The sequence below is a fragment of the Xiphias gladius genome, chromosome 7 (genome assembly GCF_016859285.1).
Source record: "Xiphias gladius isolate SHS-SW01 ecotype Sanya breed wild chromosome 7, ASM1685928v1, whole genome shotgun sequence".
NCBI classification, from domain to species: domain Eukaryota; kingdom Metazoa; phylum Chordata; class Actinopteri; order Istiophoriformes; family Xiphiidae; genus Xiphias; species Xiphias gladius.
Genome location: NC_053406.1, coordinates 25,353,496 through 25,371,197, shown reverse-complemented (window position 1 = coordinate 25,371,197; position 17,702 = coordinate 25,353,496). Strand labels below are relative to the sequence as shown.

At 42.6% G+C, this 17,702-nt stretch overlaps 1 protein-coding gene across 2 annotated transcripts in view; it reads right to left on the bottom strand.

Moving 5' to 3' along the window:
- The window catches only part of prx (periaxin), a 45,706-nt gene extending 28,744 nt beyond the window's left edge, over positions 1-16,962 (bottom strand). Inside the window, exon 1 of one of the 2 annotated variants that reach the window (XM_040129956.1) lies at positions 16,894-16,962. In XM_040129956.1, the coding sequence (XP_039985890.1) occupies positions 16,894-16,951 (58 nt within the window). In that variant the 5' untranslated portion in view covers positions 16,952-16,962. Of the gene's footprint in view, positions 1-8,036; positions 8,076-16,893 lie in introns of those variants that run through there. The other variant, XM_040129958.1, reaches the window with a different exon arrangement.
- Between the last annotated feature and the right edge of the window lie 740 nt (positions 16,963-17,702).

Here is a 17,702-nt window from a genome sequence, read left to right as displayed (position 1 = left end):
TTTATTGTGTGTTTATTTAAACGTTCAAATGTATCGCAGGTTTGTGATCTCAGGGACAGTCTGTGTTCTGCTAGCTCGCATTTCTTCCAGAGCGTCACGTGAGCAGAGCCACACCACCAAACTGAAATGTGCACTGTTGTAATAAATTACACTGAGGGTGCTCTCACTCCTAAGCTGTTTGGTTTGGTTACAACAAACCCAGGTGCGTTGGTATGGTTAAGGCAGTCAATAAAAACTTGTTGTGGACCGAACAACCGGACCGAGGCAGCTTTAAAAGGAGGGCCTCGGTCTGCTGTAGTTTGTCAATGATTTGGAAGTAAATGGACCAATCACAGGATTCTTAGTAGTAATTGTAATTATAGTCATTTCAATATGATTTCGGAAGTTGAATTGCTGATAAATCATCTGCTGATTATGAACTGTGTAGGAGGTGGTCCTATAATCAATTTGTAAAAGTGATGTACATATTTCTGTAAATCATTTTTAACCATTGGCAACATGTGAGTGTGGGGATTTTCCTCGATCACCTGACTCGAAAGCAGTTACAACTGTAGTCTGCTATGCTTGTGTCCTATTCTGTTCACTCTGCCAGCTAGTAAAGTCCATTAAAAAGACTGGCCCTAGCCTTCCGACAGTAATACTTCCCGTTATATCACTGTACAGGACTCCTCTTTTTTTTTCATGTGGTCTATTTACAGTCGAACAACATGAGAGATATTAAAGTGCTGCATAACCTGCTGTCAGTCAGTGCTTCGACATCACCAAAGCTGTCTAATCAACGAGTTACCTGTCAGTCAGTTTCACTTCATGTTTACGCCTCTTGTTTGTAAAAAGTCAGTGTGAACAAAAACCAGGCCAGAACTAAATTGCAACGATGCATAATTTTTTCATGGGCAAGGACCAAATCAACCAAACTGCAGGTGTTACCCAAAAGCTTTGTGTGTGCGAGGCCACACTTTGTCCACACAACCATCTGATCTGTTTTTCTGGCACTGCAAAATTGGTACATTACTTTGTCATCATTCGCACAAAAGGAAAAAAATGATCGTAACCAACGTCCTTTTTCGGGTGAGGACAGTCCCTTTGAAAGCATGACTGGTAACTGTGATCCCTCGCACTGGTCCAGGCATCTGTCAGTGAATGTGATGGTGTGATGTGAGCTGAATAGTTTTTGTCATCCTGCTCTAACTTAACAGCAGTAGACTTGTGAAACTGACCCTGCAGCTCTAATCCTTTTCAGGGGGCTGCTCGGAGCCTATGAGAGATGGACAAGTTAATGATGATGTAGTCGGCTCAGTAATGTCAGGACTCGAGCATCAGGCATCTGCCCAAAGAAAACAGCCGCCAATCTGCCCTGTGAAAAGCTGATAACATTTATTTGACATAACACTGCAGCGGTGATGCAGCACATGAGAGACAGCTGAGGATGTGAGGTTGTGTTTTTTTTATGGATGGAGGTTTTATCAGCAGAGGCCAGATATCGACAAAAATAGGCTCTCTCCTCACACACCTACATAAGAGCACACACACACACAGGAAATACCGCAACACTTTTTCACAATTGGTGGCAGCCGGAGTACAGAACACAAACATTATTGCATCTAATTTTAGGACAATCACAAGACCAGAGGAGGGAAACTGTTTCTATTCCAGACACCAGACTGACAACAAATACAGAATTTAAAAACCCACTGAAATTTAGAAGTCAGCACCATAAGTTTCTGGTAGGCCAGACATGCATGGACACATACTGTATCTAAATGAAACAGCTGCATATTGCTCTTTACCATAAGTTGTTTTTCCCACACAACTGTTTATGCATTTATTTGTACATTTATTTTGTGTATTGTATAGAAGTGGCCAGAACACAATCTGTTCATGCCATTTGGACTGACCTGCGTCTAACGAATATGATAATTTCAGTGGGTCTAATGCATTAATTAATGCATACTAATGCATATTAATATTCAAAGCTGAACAAACATACTGTAGCACAAACACTCGGAAACATGGAGTCACATACACATACCTATAGAATAAAATCATTAAGAAAAAAGCTTATTGGAAATGCACGTCAATATGTATTGTCTGTCTGAAAGACAGAATGACAGCATCACCATGAGCTTTAAGTCGCCTAAAGAGCAGCATCTGGCAACCGATTGGTTCTAGGAAAGCAGACACAAAGACCATTGGATTGGTATGATGATGTAAGAATTTGTAAATGAGAGGAACTCGTGGGACAATGTGGGGAAAGCAGAAGTGACAAAAAAGAAGAAGGAACAGCAAAAATTCACCAACTAAGGAATAAAGGCAAAATGTGACAAAAAAAGAGCCTGAAAAGGATATGATTGAAAGGTATAGGGATGTAATTTGTAGATTTAAAACATCGAAGATTCAAACTACTGGGAGACTTCCTCTTTTTCTCTCTTTCTCTTTCACTGATTTTCTCTGTCATTTTTCACAGAGACAAATGAGGCACCGTCGATTGGTTGTCATTGCATCGTCACAATGTCTCCATGGGAACTCCAACATAAATAAATATCAAACATGTATGCAGTGAACAGTGAATAATCAATGTACAATATCAAAGAGAGATTACAGTTAAAGGGTCAGTTCACCCAAATTGCGATAAAAATCAACATCTTTTCCCACTTTCCCATTTAACCATTTTCAGTACCAAGACACGTTGATAGTTGTGGTTTTATTTGCAGAAATTCTGAGGTTTTTGCACATACGTCCTTACCCCATCCCCTCCCCACAGGGGTGCCCTAAGGCTCGGTGCTGATGCCGCTCTTCTTTCCAATATACACCATCTCCTTAGGTCCAATTCTCCTCAGGCATGGCTTTGCATATCACTGCTATGCAGACGACACTCAACTATACCTGTCATTACCACCAGATGACCCCATGGTCTCGGCATGGATCTCAGCCTGCCTCTCAGACATATCCGCATGGATGAGGGAATGCCACCTTCAACTAAATCTCTCTAAGACTGAACAATTAGTCATCCTGGTCGATCAATCTACGATATCAATCACAATATCGGCATCAAAATAGCCTCTTCGGGTCTCACCCCAGCCAAGGTCGTGAGAAATCTGGGTGTCATGTTTGACGACCAGCTATCCTTCTCTGACCAGGTTGCATCTGTTTCTGAAAAAACAGGCCTTACCTGACTCCACCCAACTATTGGTACAGACCTCAACTATTGCGCTTCCCTTCTTGTGGGCCTCCCCTCATGCACAGTGAAACCCTTAGAAATGGTCCAGAATGCAACGGCATGTCCGGTTTTAGATCAGCCTAAAAGGTGTCATCCCACTGCTCACTGGCCTCCACTGGCTACCCATGGCAGCTCGAATCAAATCCAAGTCGCCAGTGCTTGCCTCCAGTGAAACTTCTGGGTCTGCACCCATCTATTTGACCTCAGTCATACAGGCTTATGCTCCTTATCGGCCACTGCTTTTCTCCAAGGAACGTCCTCTGGCATTGCCATCGCTGCACACAAGGCAATGACAGTCCAGACTGTTCTGGTTGGTGGTTCCCCGGATTGTGGAACGAGCTACCAAATGTTATCAGAGCAGGGGTTTCCCTCTCTATATTCAAAAATCTCTTGAAAACTCATCTCTTCTGAGAGCACCTCCTCACCTCTAACACCCCATTATGCCTACTGAGCACTTCCTGAGTACTTTCGGTGCATTTCTTTACCTGATCTCCTTGCACTTTATCTTTTGAATACATTTAACACTTACCACTTACTTCAAGGTCTTCTACTGTACTGAAGCTTTGCTGTCCCTCTCTTGTAAGTCGCCTTGGATAAAGGCGTCAGCCAAATGAGTAAATGTAATGTAATGTAATGAATCTCTATCAACACTTTTTGTTTAAAGGGCCTTTTTGTTAGTTGCTGCAGAATTATACACATTGAACTGTTTACAGTGAGGTCTGTGTATTATCCAAACTTACTCTACTGAGGTCACTGTGATCAAGAGCCAAAACCAACGTGATCTCACTGTTTCTCTCTATTCACTGATTGAGCTGTTAGCGGTTACACACTCCATCCTCAGTGAAAAAAAAATTCAAAAAATCATTCAGGTCTGGCAGGGGTCCAAAGAAAACATTAAAGTTCATCTCTTTGTGTTGGGATGTTGTGTTTGAATCCAAAGAAACTGAATTTTCTCAAACATGACAATAGTGAATTATCAGTAAAAACATTGATTACCCATGTCTGGACCCTGACTAGAGCAACAGTGTAAATGCAAAAAGGTTTAGATATATAGTAACAGTTTATAATACAGCCTACGATTTACAGTGTAATTTTGTTGTATGAATCAGGTACCAATAAAATACTGACCAGCACCTACTGGTACTTAAATGTAGGTACAGTGGGGAAAAAAACAAGACTATGGGGAACAAGGGAGTAACAGCTGGGCATTTTAGAGGAAAGGAGAAATAAATTATACACTAAGTATTTTTGTTATTACTGGGTACCTACAAGGCACAGCACTGGAAAACAAGACTGAGGTTTGGGGAGAATGGTGTCCACAACCTTGTTCTTAAAGAGGAGAGCATTCACACATTATATTACAGTATAGCCTGCATACCCTTTTCTTAAAAGAATTTAAATAATAATTAACGTGTTCCCCCTCAAACATTAAACTCTGTTATAGTTTTACCCTCCTTGGGTGACAACAGAAGCCTTCCATAGCCGTGCACCTGACAAAGGTACGTTTCTTTTCCACTCCAGCCTACATCTTATGAGCTGCTGCGGCGCTGGACGATCATGCCTGCTAGGAGCAAATTCCTGTCTGGTCCTTATTCCAAATCACAAATGAAGTGCATGACATGGTTATAAATCCCAAATTGTGGCTGTAGTATGTGATGCTGTAATAAAATGTATTGACTAATTACACAGTAAGAATAAAGTTTTGTATCCCACAATGTACCCAGTATTTACAAAAATATATGGTATGATTTATTTCTCCTGCTGTTACTCATTTGCTCCCCATAGTCACGTTTTCTTCCACTGAACCTTTATTTAAGTACCAGTAGGTGCTGGCCAGTATTTTATTTGTACCTGAGTCATACAACAGATTTACACTGTAAATTGTAGGCTGTATTATAAAGTGTTATTGACGCCACAACTACCACTACAGCAGGGCACTGACACTGCCAGAGGTTTGGACTCCCGTTGGGGCCGTCCGAGCTGAAAAGTTAGGTAGCGTCGTCGCTGTGGGCATAATGTCCAAACCATTCAAGATTAGTGAGATAGATCCCATCGTGTCTCCCGGCCATTTGAGACATCAAATCGACAAAAACAAGACACACCCGCAGGCATGAGCCTTTGGACAGGAAAGGTCTTCGTGTAAACAGGAAACAGAGATGTTTTTGACCGATATACTTGGCACATGGTGAGAGACACACACAGCTCTGGTCATTTCAGGATAAAAATTCTGCCACAGGCTAAGAACTGTATTTTACAGTTTAGGGAAAAAATATATTTTAACAGTATCTCAAATATCAAATGACATGTGCTCCCAGGTCATTTGTTTACATGAGTCTTCTTTCCTGTGAAATCCTCTCCGCTCTCTGTCTACGCTGCGGGAAGTTCACCCTGGTACGTACGTCAAGCAGTGTTTCCTCATGAGGTCTCCCCCCTGAACCACCCAATCAACTCTTGACCCTGCTTCCTGATCTAAAATTAACCCCACCCACAACAAACACCACCCAAACTCTGTCGCCAGGAAACGGCTATCATCATCCATCATTTCATTCCTGACGCCATTTACTCTCAGCTCACGGATACACACACATATTACACCTGCTGCTTTTTTATTTTCCTCACATCTTCCAGAGCAACATGTTACCTTAAAAATAACACCGATTATGATTTCTTATAGCGTCCGAGTTTGACAAGAGTTTGACACCTAAGACTTTATTTGTAGCATCAGACTCAGACCTATGATCCCGGTGACAGTCTGTTCCAACAGAATAAGAGGAGAGTCCAGTTACATTTAATGAAGTCCAGCTGACAAACAATATGGTCAAACATATTAAAACATGCTCTAATATGGTGAAAGCTCAGAAAGATTAGAAAAGTCTGCAAATGATATCTGCAGCCAAGCTTCTGTGCATACATACATTAAAGTCACATAAAAGGTACATTCAAGATACAGATCATGATAGTTGTTAAATGAACTATAACAATACTGTATCAGAAGATTTTAAGCAAATGAATGCTTGACCTTTGACCCCAGGGCCTGCGTGTAAGATGCATCGCTTTCACTTTATTATTAATCGAGATATTACAGCTGTAAATCTTGAGTCAGGCAAAAAATTGTTTTGGACCAATTTCATGTGGAATCTGACTGCTCACACAGAGTTGCCTTGGAATAGTTTTATAGTATTTATTCCATGTTGTTGCCATCTGAACGGATTATGACCATGGAGCTCACTGGTGCCTGTTGACTGTCTGTGCTGTTGCTGTCATGTGCACCGGAGTTTCAGCTCTACCTCAGTGACGATGCAAAAGACTGAATTCAAGTTTGAACTTAGGCTCGGTGATTTCACACAAGTATAAGAAGCCTGTCCGTGCCCTCTCTTGGAAACAGCTAGACTCTAAACAATCAGCTGAAAACAGTAAATCAGTCCAAACCTCTCCACCTAAAGTGGTGGAGAAATCTGTTTCATGGAGCTAAATGGGAATATATTTTGATAACGAAGCCAAGAAAAACACCCAACTAGTAATGCTCTTGACCAAATTTGCTGGAAAGTACAATCTGCCTTTATTTAAGTTAGGTATTGTTATCAAGTCAAAAAGGCTAATATAAGGTAAAACCAATATCAACACCAATATCTGTTGCCCAAAATTACCCCGTACATGCATTATGCAACCCACTGCCGCACATGTGTTGGTGGTCCTCTACCACAGTGCGGGTGTGTTTTGGTGCCAGCAGCACCCACTTTGGGCCAACGTACATACCACGCTGGTGGGCGAGCTCAGAGGTGGAGCTGGACTTGGGGGGGCAAACAGATCCTGTGACCATCACCCTGCAGCTGTCGCTGGTGTGTAACATTAAGACAGGGGCTATTTGAAATGACGACATACTACCACCACCGGCTCGGACAGCTCTGCTCTGCGGCATAAAGCCATGTCATTACAACCAGACCAAAATAAAAATAAAAAATAAAAAATTGTTGTTGTTTGTTGATTGGATCACATGGGTATATTTACTGACAGTTGTTTAAAACCACTCTGAAGTGCGCACTGTGTTGTTCCATGTAGCAAACTCAATTAATATGGATTACAGTGAGATTAAGAATTATTTTTATACATATTTAAGGGGACTATAATTTTGAAAAATTCGAGTTTAGAGAAACGCTGTTGCAGCCATGGTGTTGTCCAGTGTTGGAGGCCCCACCCATCTGGCACTCCTAAAGGCTTAAATATATGTTACGAGTAATTTTCAAGTGTTATTTGACCCAGGTCTGATTACAAAACACTCATAAACTTGGATTCACAGTGACTTGCCACGCTGCAAATAGTTAACATATACCTCTGAATACTCAAGTGCTTGTAACTACCAACTGGCATGCTGGAATAAATACAAGCGGCAGCTGTCTTACTAAAACTGTCTTTGGATTTAAACAGCGTGCTATTGTTATGCTCTCAGTTACTTGCAATGTGGAGCCTGCAGGCTGCCACATAAACTATCCTGCACAGCTCACTGCAGCTCCTGAGCTGCCAAACGTTTAAGCCATTTTCAGGACATAAACCAAGTTTCAGGCTGATTTAGAACTGAATTACACAAATACCAGTTATGGTTGCTGACACGCATACTGCTGCCACTCCAGAAAGTGAGGTGTCAGCCCCCCGTCAACTGTGACTTCTAACACCTGCTTTCCTCTCTGCACCTACCAGCCATAAACCATAAACCTATGGCAGTGCATTTTCCAAAAGCCAGAGCAGAAAGCCCTCAGGTATCAGCAGACCGCAGTGTATCATCAGCACAGAGACTTTATTAAACCACATCCATCCAGCCTACCTCTACTCTCAGCCTCAGCGCGTCTCTTCCAGCGGTTCAAAGGTGACAGACCTCCACCTGCAGCAGCAGAGTTTCAATCTCAGCCTCTATCTCTTCTCTTATCCTCCTATGGCTCCCTCTCTCTCACATTCACCCGCTGTCTGTGGTCAGCTGCTCTCCCTTCACTTGTTGTTCTTGTTGTTGGTATTTTTTTTTTTCAATGTCTTCCTCCCTCGTTTCTGTCTAAAGCCTTTGCCCCTTGCCACCAGCCAGCCTGTTGCTCCCCTCACTGAAACCTCAGGCCTGGCCCGGGCCCATGGCATCTCCAGAAGGGATGCATCCAGCCGCCTGATTGGCCGGAGGGCAGAGAGATGCCCCATATTAGGGCAACAAGGGGTGGTGCTGCATGACTATGATAAAGGAGGGAGGAGAAGAAGATAACAAAGTTTGTGACATAGTAGACTCTCTGTCTGAGTTGCAGGGCTACTGACTGTTTCTCTCTCTGTCTCTCTCAGATTCCTGCAGCGTTCTCGCACTGTGTCAAACTTGTTTCATGAACTCCATCTTCATCAGTGTCAAAAGGAGATTTTCAATTTGACACTACAGACACCAAAACGGAGCCATGCCAGCAGGCGACTTGTACTATCCGAAAGCTAAAAAATGAGACTGTGTTAGGGCTTTAAAACTAAATGGTACATTGATCTTAAATTATCCGAGGCCAAGGTTTTAATTTGACACAAGAGATCAGCACAGTGATCAGGAAAAGAAATATGACGACTCCTGTCCCTGTCTGCTGTAGCAATTTAAAGTGATGTAGTAATGAAACAGTTCTACAAATAAACTTGGCTCCATTAGCAATATTGAGTTAATGATATATCATTTCTACAGCATCGATTACCGGCTATAAAAGCTCAGAGGTCAGTCTTTCTGCTTCGGATAATGCTCTTCCTTATCTACTATCTGACTGTATACTGCTGAGTTTTCATGATGGGCCAGAGTGATTGATCTGCTATTAAGTTGTCGTGACTTTAATATGCAGGTTGGCCAATGGGACAGTTTCCAAAAATGTTATGTGCACTCAGTCCACGGTGATTAAAAATGAGCCGGTACACGTTGTGTGATGTTAGATATACGGGTTTTTCTGTCCAGTAAGTTATCAGCCGTTGGTCGTTTATATCTCTATGTCCCAGCTGAGTGAGCTCACTTCAAACCTGGAAGCCAAAATAAACCAGAAAACAGACTCCAATAAAATCCCGACTGTCTTTAAATGCCTGGATGAACTTTCCAACAAGTGATGTTGCTGGGAAATTATTTTTATCCCAATGGGCTGAAAATAGGAACAGCAGGCCTTGGATCTGGTTTTAAAGAAGGTTTGACTCTTCCTTTCAGGGAAGCAGCTGCTGTCGTGGGCTGAACGATGTGTGTGTGTGTGTGTGTGTGTGTGTTTGTTTGTCTACTTGTCTCTGTGTATTACTGTCTGCTTTTCTGTATGTCAGTGTGTATCTGTCTGTATATCTGTGCATGTCTCTGTTTGTTTCCCTCCTGGTATTTACAGATGATTTGTAATAAACCAGCTGGCTGCAGAGCTAAAGTACATATGAGAAGGTTTCGACGTGCCAGACAGCGAGCCAGGGTCCTCTCTAATTCCACCTGCAAACCAAAACATTACTTACTACTTATATCACTAATATTAATTTGGTTATACCTGCAGCTAAATTCTCTTTTCCTCTACAGTGAGGTCAGCGGTCACGCAATGAAATGGTTGGGATTCAGTATCTGGCTCAAGACACTTCAGCAGGGGGGCTGCTGGACAACACGAGGGGGCTAATCCTCAGGTTTTAGACCTATATACATGTATCCAGGCTCATATTCAGCACCTGCCATCCAGAGAAAACTAACGCCAACAAAGCAAGACTGGCACAACTTCACGCTCACCGAGGTGAAATGAAGTGGAGAGGCGCTCACTCCAGTGGAAGTAATTTAGCGGGATAACAGGAGTTTAACTGACACTGTGAAGTAAATCCCAAACACAACTGCATCAGGCCTGGCAGCCTGCAGATTCTACCCCTCAACGGTTGTTGACAGCGGGAAAAATGTCTCTTACATGTTTTCTGTAGACTATTACTGACTGCAGTTAAACTCTCCGAAGAAGATGTTCATCTCTGCTCAAGGTACAGGCGCACCGGATTTCACTCCCCATTCCCCTTGGGTCTTAATTTGACCTGCCTCTTTTGAATTCAACCTGGCAAGTAAGCAGCAACATTGATGGACAATGATGATAAGAATAATGATGGTAATCAAACTGATAAAGGTGTCAGTTGTCCGGGCCTGACAGGTGCAACAGGAACTGTCTGTCGATCACATCCCTGTACACACCTGCACAGGCCTGAGAAGAGGTTTATGCACTAAAATGAACTAAAACAAAATAAATTAAAATTAAAATTTGCCAAATGTCAGCTGGTTTGAACTTCCCAAATGTGAAAATTTGCAACTTCTCTAATATATTTCGTGTGAACTAAATTACTTTATAAAACTGCTGTTAAGACGAAATAAGCAAATTAATGTCAGCTTGACTCTGGGAACTTGCAGTAAGCATTTAAAAGGGTCTTTTTGGACATTTTATAGCGCAAACGCTTAAAAATTTAATTTAAAAAGAAATCACTGAGGGATGACGTTGAGTGTGAAATAAAAATGGTTGTGACTGTAGAAAAATATGACCTATCATGATCATAATTGTTTGGACTGATTCAAGTTCACGTTGTAGTTTGAACATTGCAGCCCCTGCACACCCAGTCTACACCTACACCGGTGTAGAGTCACTTATTTTTGCCTTATTGCACTTCCCTGGACTGTGGGTCCACACAAACTGCACTCGGCTGACATCTCCCTCGCTCCTGTTAAGTTTGTTGCCCCTGTTAGGGATGGACAACCTTGTCATTCTTATTAGTTCATGAAGTTTGGTGTCTTCACATATTTCCCATCATCATAGCTCCACCAAACTGCAACCTGAGCAGAGGTCTGATTAGCCACAATAAATGAAAACACCTGCATGAGTGCAAAGGGTCTACATTCAAATGCAGACCACTGCCCCTGCCACCCCATCCATAATCCCGCCCCTCCCCATAGACCCAGTAAAGCACCGTCCAGCCCACAGCCCCACAGATGAGCGACGGATGTGTCCCTTGCCAGTGCGTCGGGCAGCGGTGGGGTGGCAGGGGAGAGATGCTGTCGGCGCAGATCCCGGCAGCCAGCACTGTGTCAGCTAACATGGTCATTGTTGCATTCCAGCTCCCACACAAAGCCAGGATTTAGATATGGGGCAGGCCTGGGACCCTGAAACCGGGGTTGGGCCAGACAGGGGAGGGATGGAGGGTGAGAGAGGGGAATGGCCATTTTCATGTTTTCACCTGGACTGAAGGATTACACACTCTGTTATGAAAACCAGAAAGTACAATCAAGCTAAAATCAAGACTTCTTTTCAAAGACACATTTTAGAAGTACAAGGTTTTCACCTGGCTGCTTCTGTGATACTGTAATCTGGGCAGACACGCAGAGATTTGTAAATGATTTTTTGGAAAATGTGTTTTTGGGAGTGAGGGTAGCCAGCCTAGACGGATCAGGGGACGACTGAGGACTGTAAAGGGAGGACTGAGGAAGGGCGCGTTGTAGAGGGTGGAGGGTGTAAATGGGTGACGAGCGTTGAGGGAGGATGTGCAGCTCGGTTGGCATCGGGCACAAGATCCCACCAGTTCACAGCTATGCCCACGTCAGCGCTTAAATGGGCCAGGAAACTGGAGCAGGCTGTGTGTGCGAGTGTGTGTGTGTTACAGTGAAAAACAACTCTGTTCTGAGAGAGGGAGGATAGCTACCAGTTCTCCAGAGGTTATTAAGTTCAATTAACTTCAAATAATCTCTTTACTTGTCAGCACGGAAAATACTTGTTTCTGATTATATAACAGGACAGTCCACATGTCAACATGCAGTTTAACCACCAATATATTGAGCTAGACCACAGAATACATTATATTGTGTTGCTTTCAAATAGAGCTTCAAAGAATCTAAGATTCTGCGAAGTCAGAATCAGAATCAGCTTTATTGGCCGAGTACGTTTCTTCACGCAAGGAATTTTGATTCTGGTTTCTAGTTAAACGAAGCACCAATGACAATGTCCGGGGAGATACACATGGACATGCAGCAAAAACAAGGACAACAACACTGAACAAAGATAAATTAAGATATGATTCTTATGCACAAGCCAGTAGGTTAAAAGTAGACACGTATATATCCTTAAGAAAAAGATAAAAAATATAAACATATGACTAATATGGCAGCTTAAGATATACTTGCCGTTGATGTAGATTAAGTCACGAAAACACTCTTGGTGGGTGACCGAAATTTACCTTGTTCACTTTTCAGAAAAGGGTTAGTGATTTTTTTGTTTTCTGCATTTCAACATTATACTAGGAACATGAAGAGGGTCATCGACAGATGTAATAAAGATGTAATAAAAAAAGAAATTTAGAGAGTGACCTCCATGGCCTCTGACATTTTGAAGAAATGTCCAAATGGAGTGCACCACAGCTTATGAACTCTTTATCTTTATGTAAATTTCCATTTACAAAGTCATGACTACCAGATCAGTTGGTTGTTCAGGGGAACTCTTGTGCTTAACAAGATAATTACGACCCAGGTTGGCAGAACCATTGCACTGAAGGTAACTGAAGAAACCGACTGCACGAAAACTTCTCAAGGCTTAAGGCAGAGGTGAAAAACGTTCTCCACCAAGTGTTTTATTTATTATTATTATATTAATATTATTAATTATTGACAGATAAATATATAGATACAAGTAATGTTGCTGTGCACTTGTTAGTTTATGTTGTCTTTGTGTGAGTGTGTATCCGTATATGGAGCCCTGCACACGTTTCCCCGATGCAAGTACAAACACACGCACAGACACAGAAGAGGCCGTCTGCCTTAATGGCCTCTTCTAAGCTCTGTCACAAACTACACACACACACACACACACACACACACACACACACACACACACACACACACACACACACACACACACACACACACACACACACACACACACACACACACACACACACACACACACACACACACACACAAACTCATTGAGCAGATAAACTAAACAGTAACTAAAAACAGTTTTCAGTGACACAGTGCTCTCTTCCTCCCTCGGCTTTGCCTTGACCTGCATCTGACGACCTTTCTGTGTGCTGACCTGACCTCTGGGTATTAATAGAGATGAATGTAAGTAGTTCCCTTTTCCAAATGTCTTTTGAATACCTGTGGTTTACTGAACAAAGATTATTACATGTTAATGCAGTGGGGCTGTGACACAGAACAGTTTTATCTGCACTACTTGAGATAATGTTGATTTGTGTTGTTTGTTAAAATTAGCCTCAAGTGTCAATCATGGTGTCTGGAATAAAATGTTCCAGTAGAGAGGGGGCAACTTCAAGCAGCATTATGCAACTATTTTACCCACAGCTTCAAAATCATTTTGATGGTGCACTGACTTTTCATAGGGAGAACGGCGCTTCATTCCCACTCCGCGGCCCGAACGCCTGTTGCTGCGCTATGTAACCTGGGTTGTGCTGGTACAAAGTGCGTGAGGCTTTTCGGCACTACGTCACACACCCGCCAACTATGGGTCTTCAGCAGGCTATAAGAAAGAAAGCTAGCTCCGTATTCTCACGTTTAAGCACGCAGCCGCGGTGGGTTTTTGCATGTGTTCGGTCAGTCAGATCAGCCGAATGCTGACGTGGCGTGAGTGGACAGCGTGGTTGCCAGGGTCGTACTGAGATGAAGATTTTGTGTTTGTTGCCTGAGGGATTGATGGGTTTAGTTTTCTGTACATTAGCTGTTAGCTTCTAGGGGTAAGGTGCTTCCTGCACCCTTAACCGCTCGGATTCGGAGCCCAACAGAATTTAATGCGCCACTGTCCTGTAATAACCACTTGTGGCTGCAGAAGCCGCTGTTGGCGCGGCTCAGCAAAAGTTACATAGGCTTGCTTTACAGTAAAAAGGTATGAAAATTTCTAATTGAACAGCAGTTGTCCATGAGGCCCAGGAACATAAACTGTGGTTTAATGTGCTGCTAATCTCTCTACTTGATGGCAACTAAAGAACAGTAACGGGCTTAAGGACAACATGATTGACTGTAGACCGGAAAATGTTTTCTGGGTATATATACCTGCAGTGAGTCGAATTTTTGATATTAACACTGAATCAAGTGTAACGTGGAAGGGCTGTTGGTTGCCTATACTGCTGAAGTCACTGGAAATGATGAAGAAACTCTGCAGCTTTTAGCCTCTTTCACCTCCGACACACTGAGTGGACGCTACGCTAAAAGGACAGTGGTTCTGGTGTGATGCTCACGTTGCTGTATGTCCAGTGGACGTGTATACAACCAGTTTGTTGGAGTTCAGAAGTCACTTATGGTAAATTATATTTTCACTCAGTTCAACTGTCTTATTTATTTTATATTGGTTATTGTATAACAATGAAGCATCTCTTTCTTGCTAACTGGGTGTCCTAAATGTTTAAGTGTCCTGGTGTGGCTTTAGCCAGTCAAATTAGTTTATTATGAAGTTTCTTTTAAAAAATATTTAAATTTTGTAATTTTTGTAATTTTTGCCACTTATTTTTATATGATTAATATATCATTCACCCTTGGGAAATACATTTAAACCAGGGGTTGAGAGGTTGCTAAAAAAACAAGACATAGAAGACAGCAAGACAAAAACCAGACATAAACAAGAAAAGACAAGACAAGACTTCACTTCCAAAAAGTCTCATTTTGGAAACGCAGTAATGAGATGCATCATTCTCCACCTTTATCAAAAATCTGATGATCGGTAGTGTTGAGTTCATGTGTAGCGGTGAGGTGTGACTTTCCGCAGCTGGTTAAATGAAAGGCTGCTTTACCAGGTAGATCTCTGAGAGAAACTCAACGTGGAGGCGTCCCTTACTCGTGTCAACAGTGTCAACTCATCCAATTTGTACAACAATGTTCTAGCGTAACAATGAGCAAAGAAGAGATGCAGCGTGAGTTGCAATCCTGAAAGAGAATTACATGAAGCAGGATTTTGCGTTTGCAAGTGACTTGGCCAGTCACCGAACCTTTCAGTTAGATTTTTTAGGCAAACCTCATCAAACTTTGATGTGAGCACCTTATCACAAGCGACATCATTTTCATTATTATCGTTAGGGCTTACAATAAGATGTAGCGCAGATTCAGATGCGACGAAGCATTAGCCACAGTGTCAGCAAATACTCGACATTCTGTATACTAGGACAGCGGACGTGACAAATGACCATCCGATCCTACCAACCAAAAAATATCAGTCGGCACATTCAGTGCACACAAAGGAAACCCTGTCCCCAAGAAATTATGTTTGTATACAACTAGACTGCAACAGCAAATACGTTTTGTAGGGAACGTCATCGCTCGATGGATTATGTTCAGAGGCAACAAGGTTTTTGAACAAATGAAGTGTTGTATTTATTAATCGCAGTAGAGTTGCCAGGATTGGGGTGGATGGAAGATGTCCACAGCTCATGAGATCGGGGCTTCTCAATCAGAGTCCAGTCTGTAGTTTAGGCAACAAGACCTTGGTTAAGGTTTGGGAAAGTAGTTTTTGTTAAATGTCAATGAACATGTTGTGTGTGATGTCACTGTGAACTTTTTCTGTATTAAATCAGACAATCTTTCCCAAAGCTTAACTAAGTGCTGTGAGAGTCTAAACATAACCAAAAAAGAAGTGTATATTTTACTGCAAAATCAGAAATCTTGGTGGAAAACAAATACATTGTCCGTGAACATGTTACTGATGCATTCAGTATCAACATGTTTGGGACCTACAGACACATGAATTAACAACATATCCTCATTACACTGATAGAAAAAGTAATCTGATCTTAATTATGTGTCCTACAAAACAGAATTTCTGGGAGACACGGGAGGAGACTGAAGCTGTTCTTTTTCATACAATATGTGTGTGTGTGTGCGTGTGGAGTGTGTTACACTGACTGTGCGGGATCAACTGTAGATTGAGCTTCAGTCCCTGGATTATCAAAGTTTGCAATCCACCCAAAATATTGTAAGAACTGAAGTGGCGTCACAATATTTTGGTAACCACTAACCAACTGTATCATAAGAGCAACTACTAGAGCGTATAGACGGTATATGCTTTACCAACAGGTGGGCGTTGGACCACATCTGACGTGTCTTGTTTCATGTGACTTAGTCTCTACCTGCTTCCTCACTGTAAGTCACTCCGGGTATTAGCATCAGCTAAAGACCTTGTAGATAAATGCTACTCTACATCCGAACAAATGTGGTCCATCGAAAGATAATTCAGTGGGCGTATTTTAAAATAAGTAAAGATCCAACATTTTCTCACCACAAACGTATGACATGAAGGAGCCACGAGTGGGAACAAATATAGCAGTAGTTTGAGGCTGAAACTGTCAAAAGAAAAGGTGCTGGTATCGTGGTGGATGATGGATGTGGACATCCACTCATGTCAAACAGAAAGAGTTAGTTATTTAATTCTGAACTAAACCATACATTATCTGTCTAACATTAATCAGAGTAACTTAAATCTAACCCTGATCTTAACCAAAGAAGTTCCCAAAGCTCAACCACTACAGTAGATAATCTTTCTATATGACAATAAGGAAAAACTGGGAATGTTTTTGCCATATAATCCCATGAGTATATATCTCTTCCAGTTTTTGTTGACTAAAAATGTGCTACCGTTTTTATACAGAAATGTTACTTTTAGGGAGGTCGTGTTGCTCCACACATACAGAAGAGTAAGACATTTATTCATCCTGACCTGCATTTGAGGAGGGTGTCCAGGTGACTCTGAATATTCCACGCAGACACTCACACATGGTCCGCAGCAGAGAGCCGATGGAGGAAACACACTGATGAAGGAGCCCACACACAGGCCGTGGAACTGGGAGAGCTAGGCAGCAGAGCTGGGGGAGGCAGGTGGGTGTCGGAGGCGATCCGGGGGTCGGTTTGACTGTTTGGGCCCACGGGAGACCGAGCTACACTGTCAGTGTGGATCACAAATGGAAAGAAAGCAAGAGAGAGAGAGAGAGAGAGAGAGAGAGAGAGAGAGAGAGAGAGGGTGGAGGGGTCCCAGGGTTGGGAGAGAGAGGGATGGATGGATGGATGGAGGGACAAAGAGAGATGGAGAGCAATGGGAGGAGAGGTGGATGGATTGACAGAAAGAGAGACAAAATAACAGAAGAAGAGAGGGCCTGTCTCATCAGTGTGTGTACGTATCAACATATGGACCACTGAACTTTCTTTTTCTTCTGCAGACCACCAGAGTGGGAGACACTGAGTACGTGTGAGTGTGTGTGTGTGTGTGTGTATGTGTGTGTATGTGTGTGAGGGAGAGGCGACAGTAACGAGACAGGACAGAATAGGGGTGTATTAACACTAGTGGACAGTCAGCAGTTTGCTCTGACCCTCTGTAAAGCCCCGCTCCATTGTTTGTGGTGCTGCAGGCTTTAGCTGTGGCCCAGCGGGGCCTTGTTACTGGGCTTAGGGGGGCTGGACACTGGATACCAGTCAGACACAACCACACCTCAAATGGGGAAACACAGCCTCTGCTTGTGGCAGTTTACAACC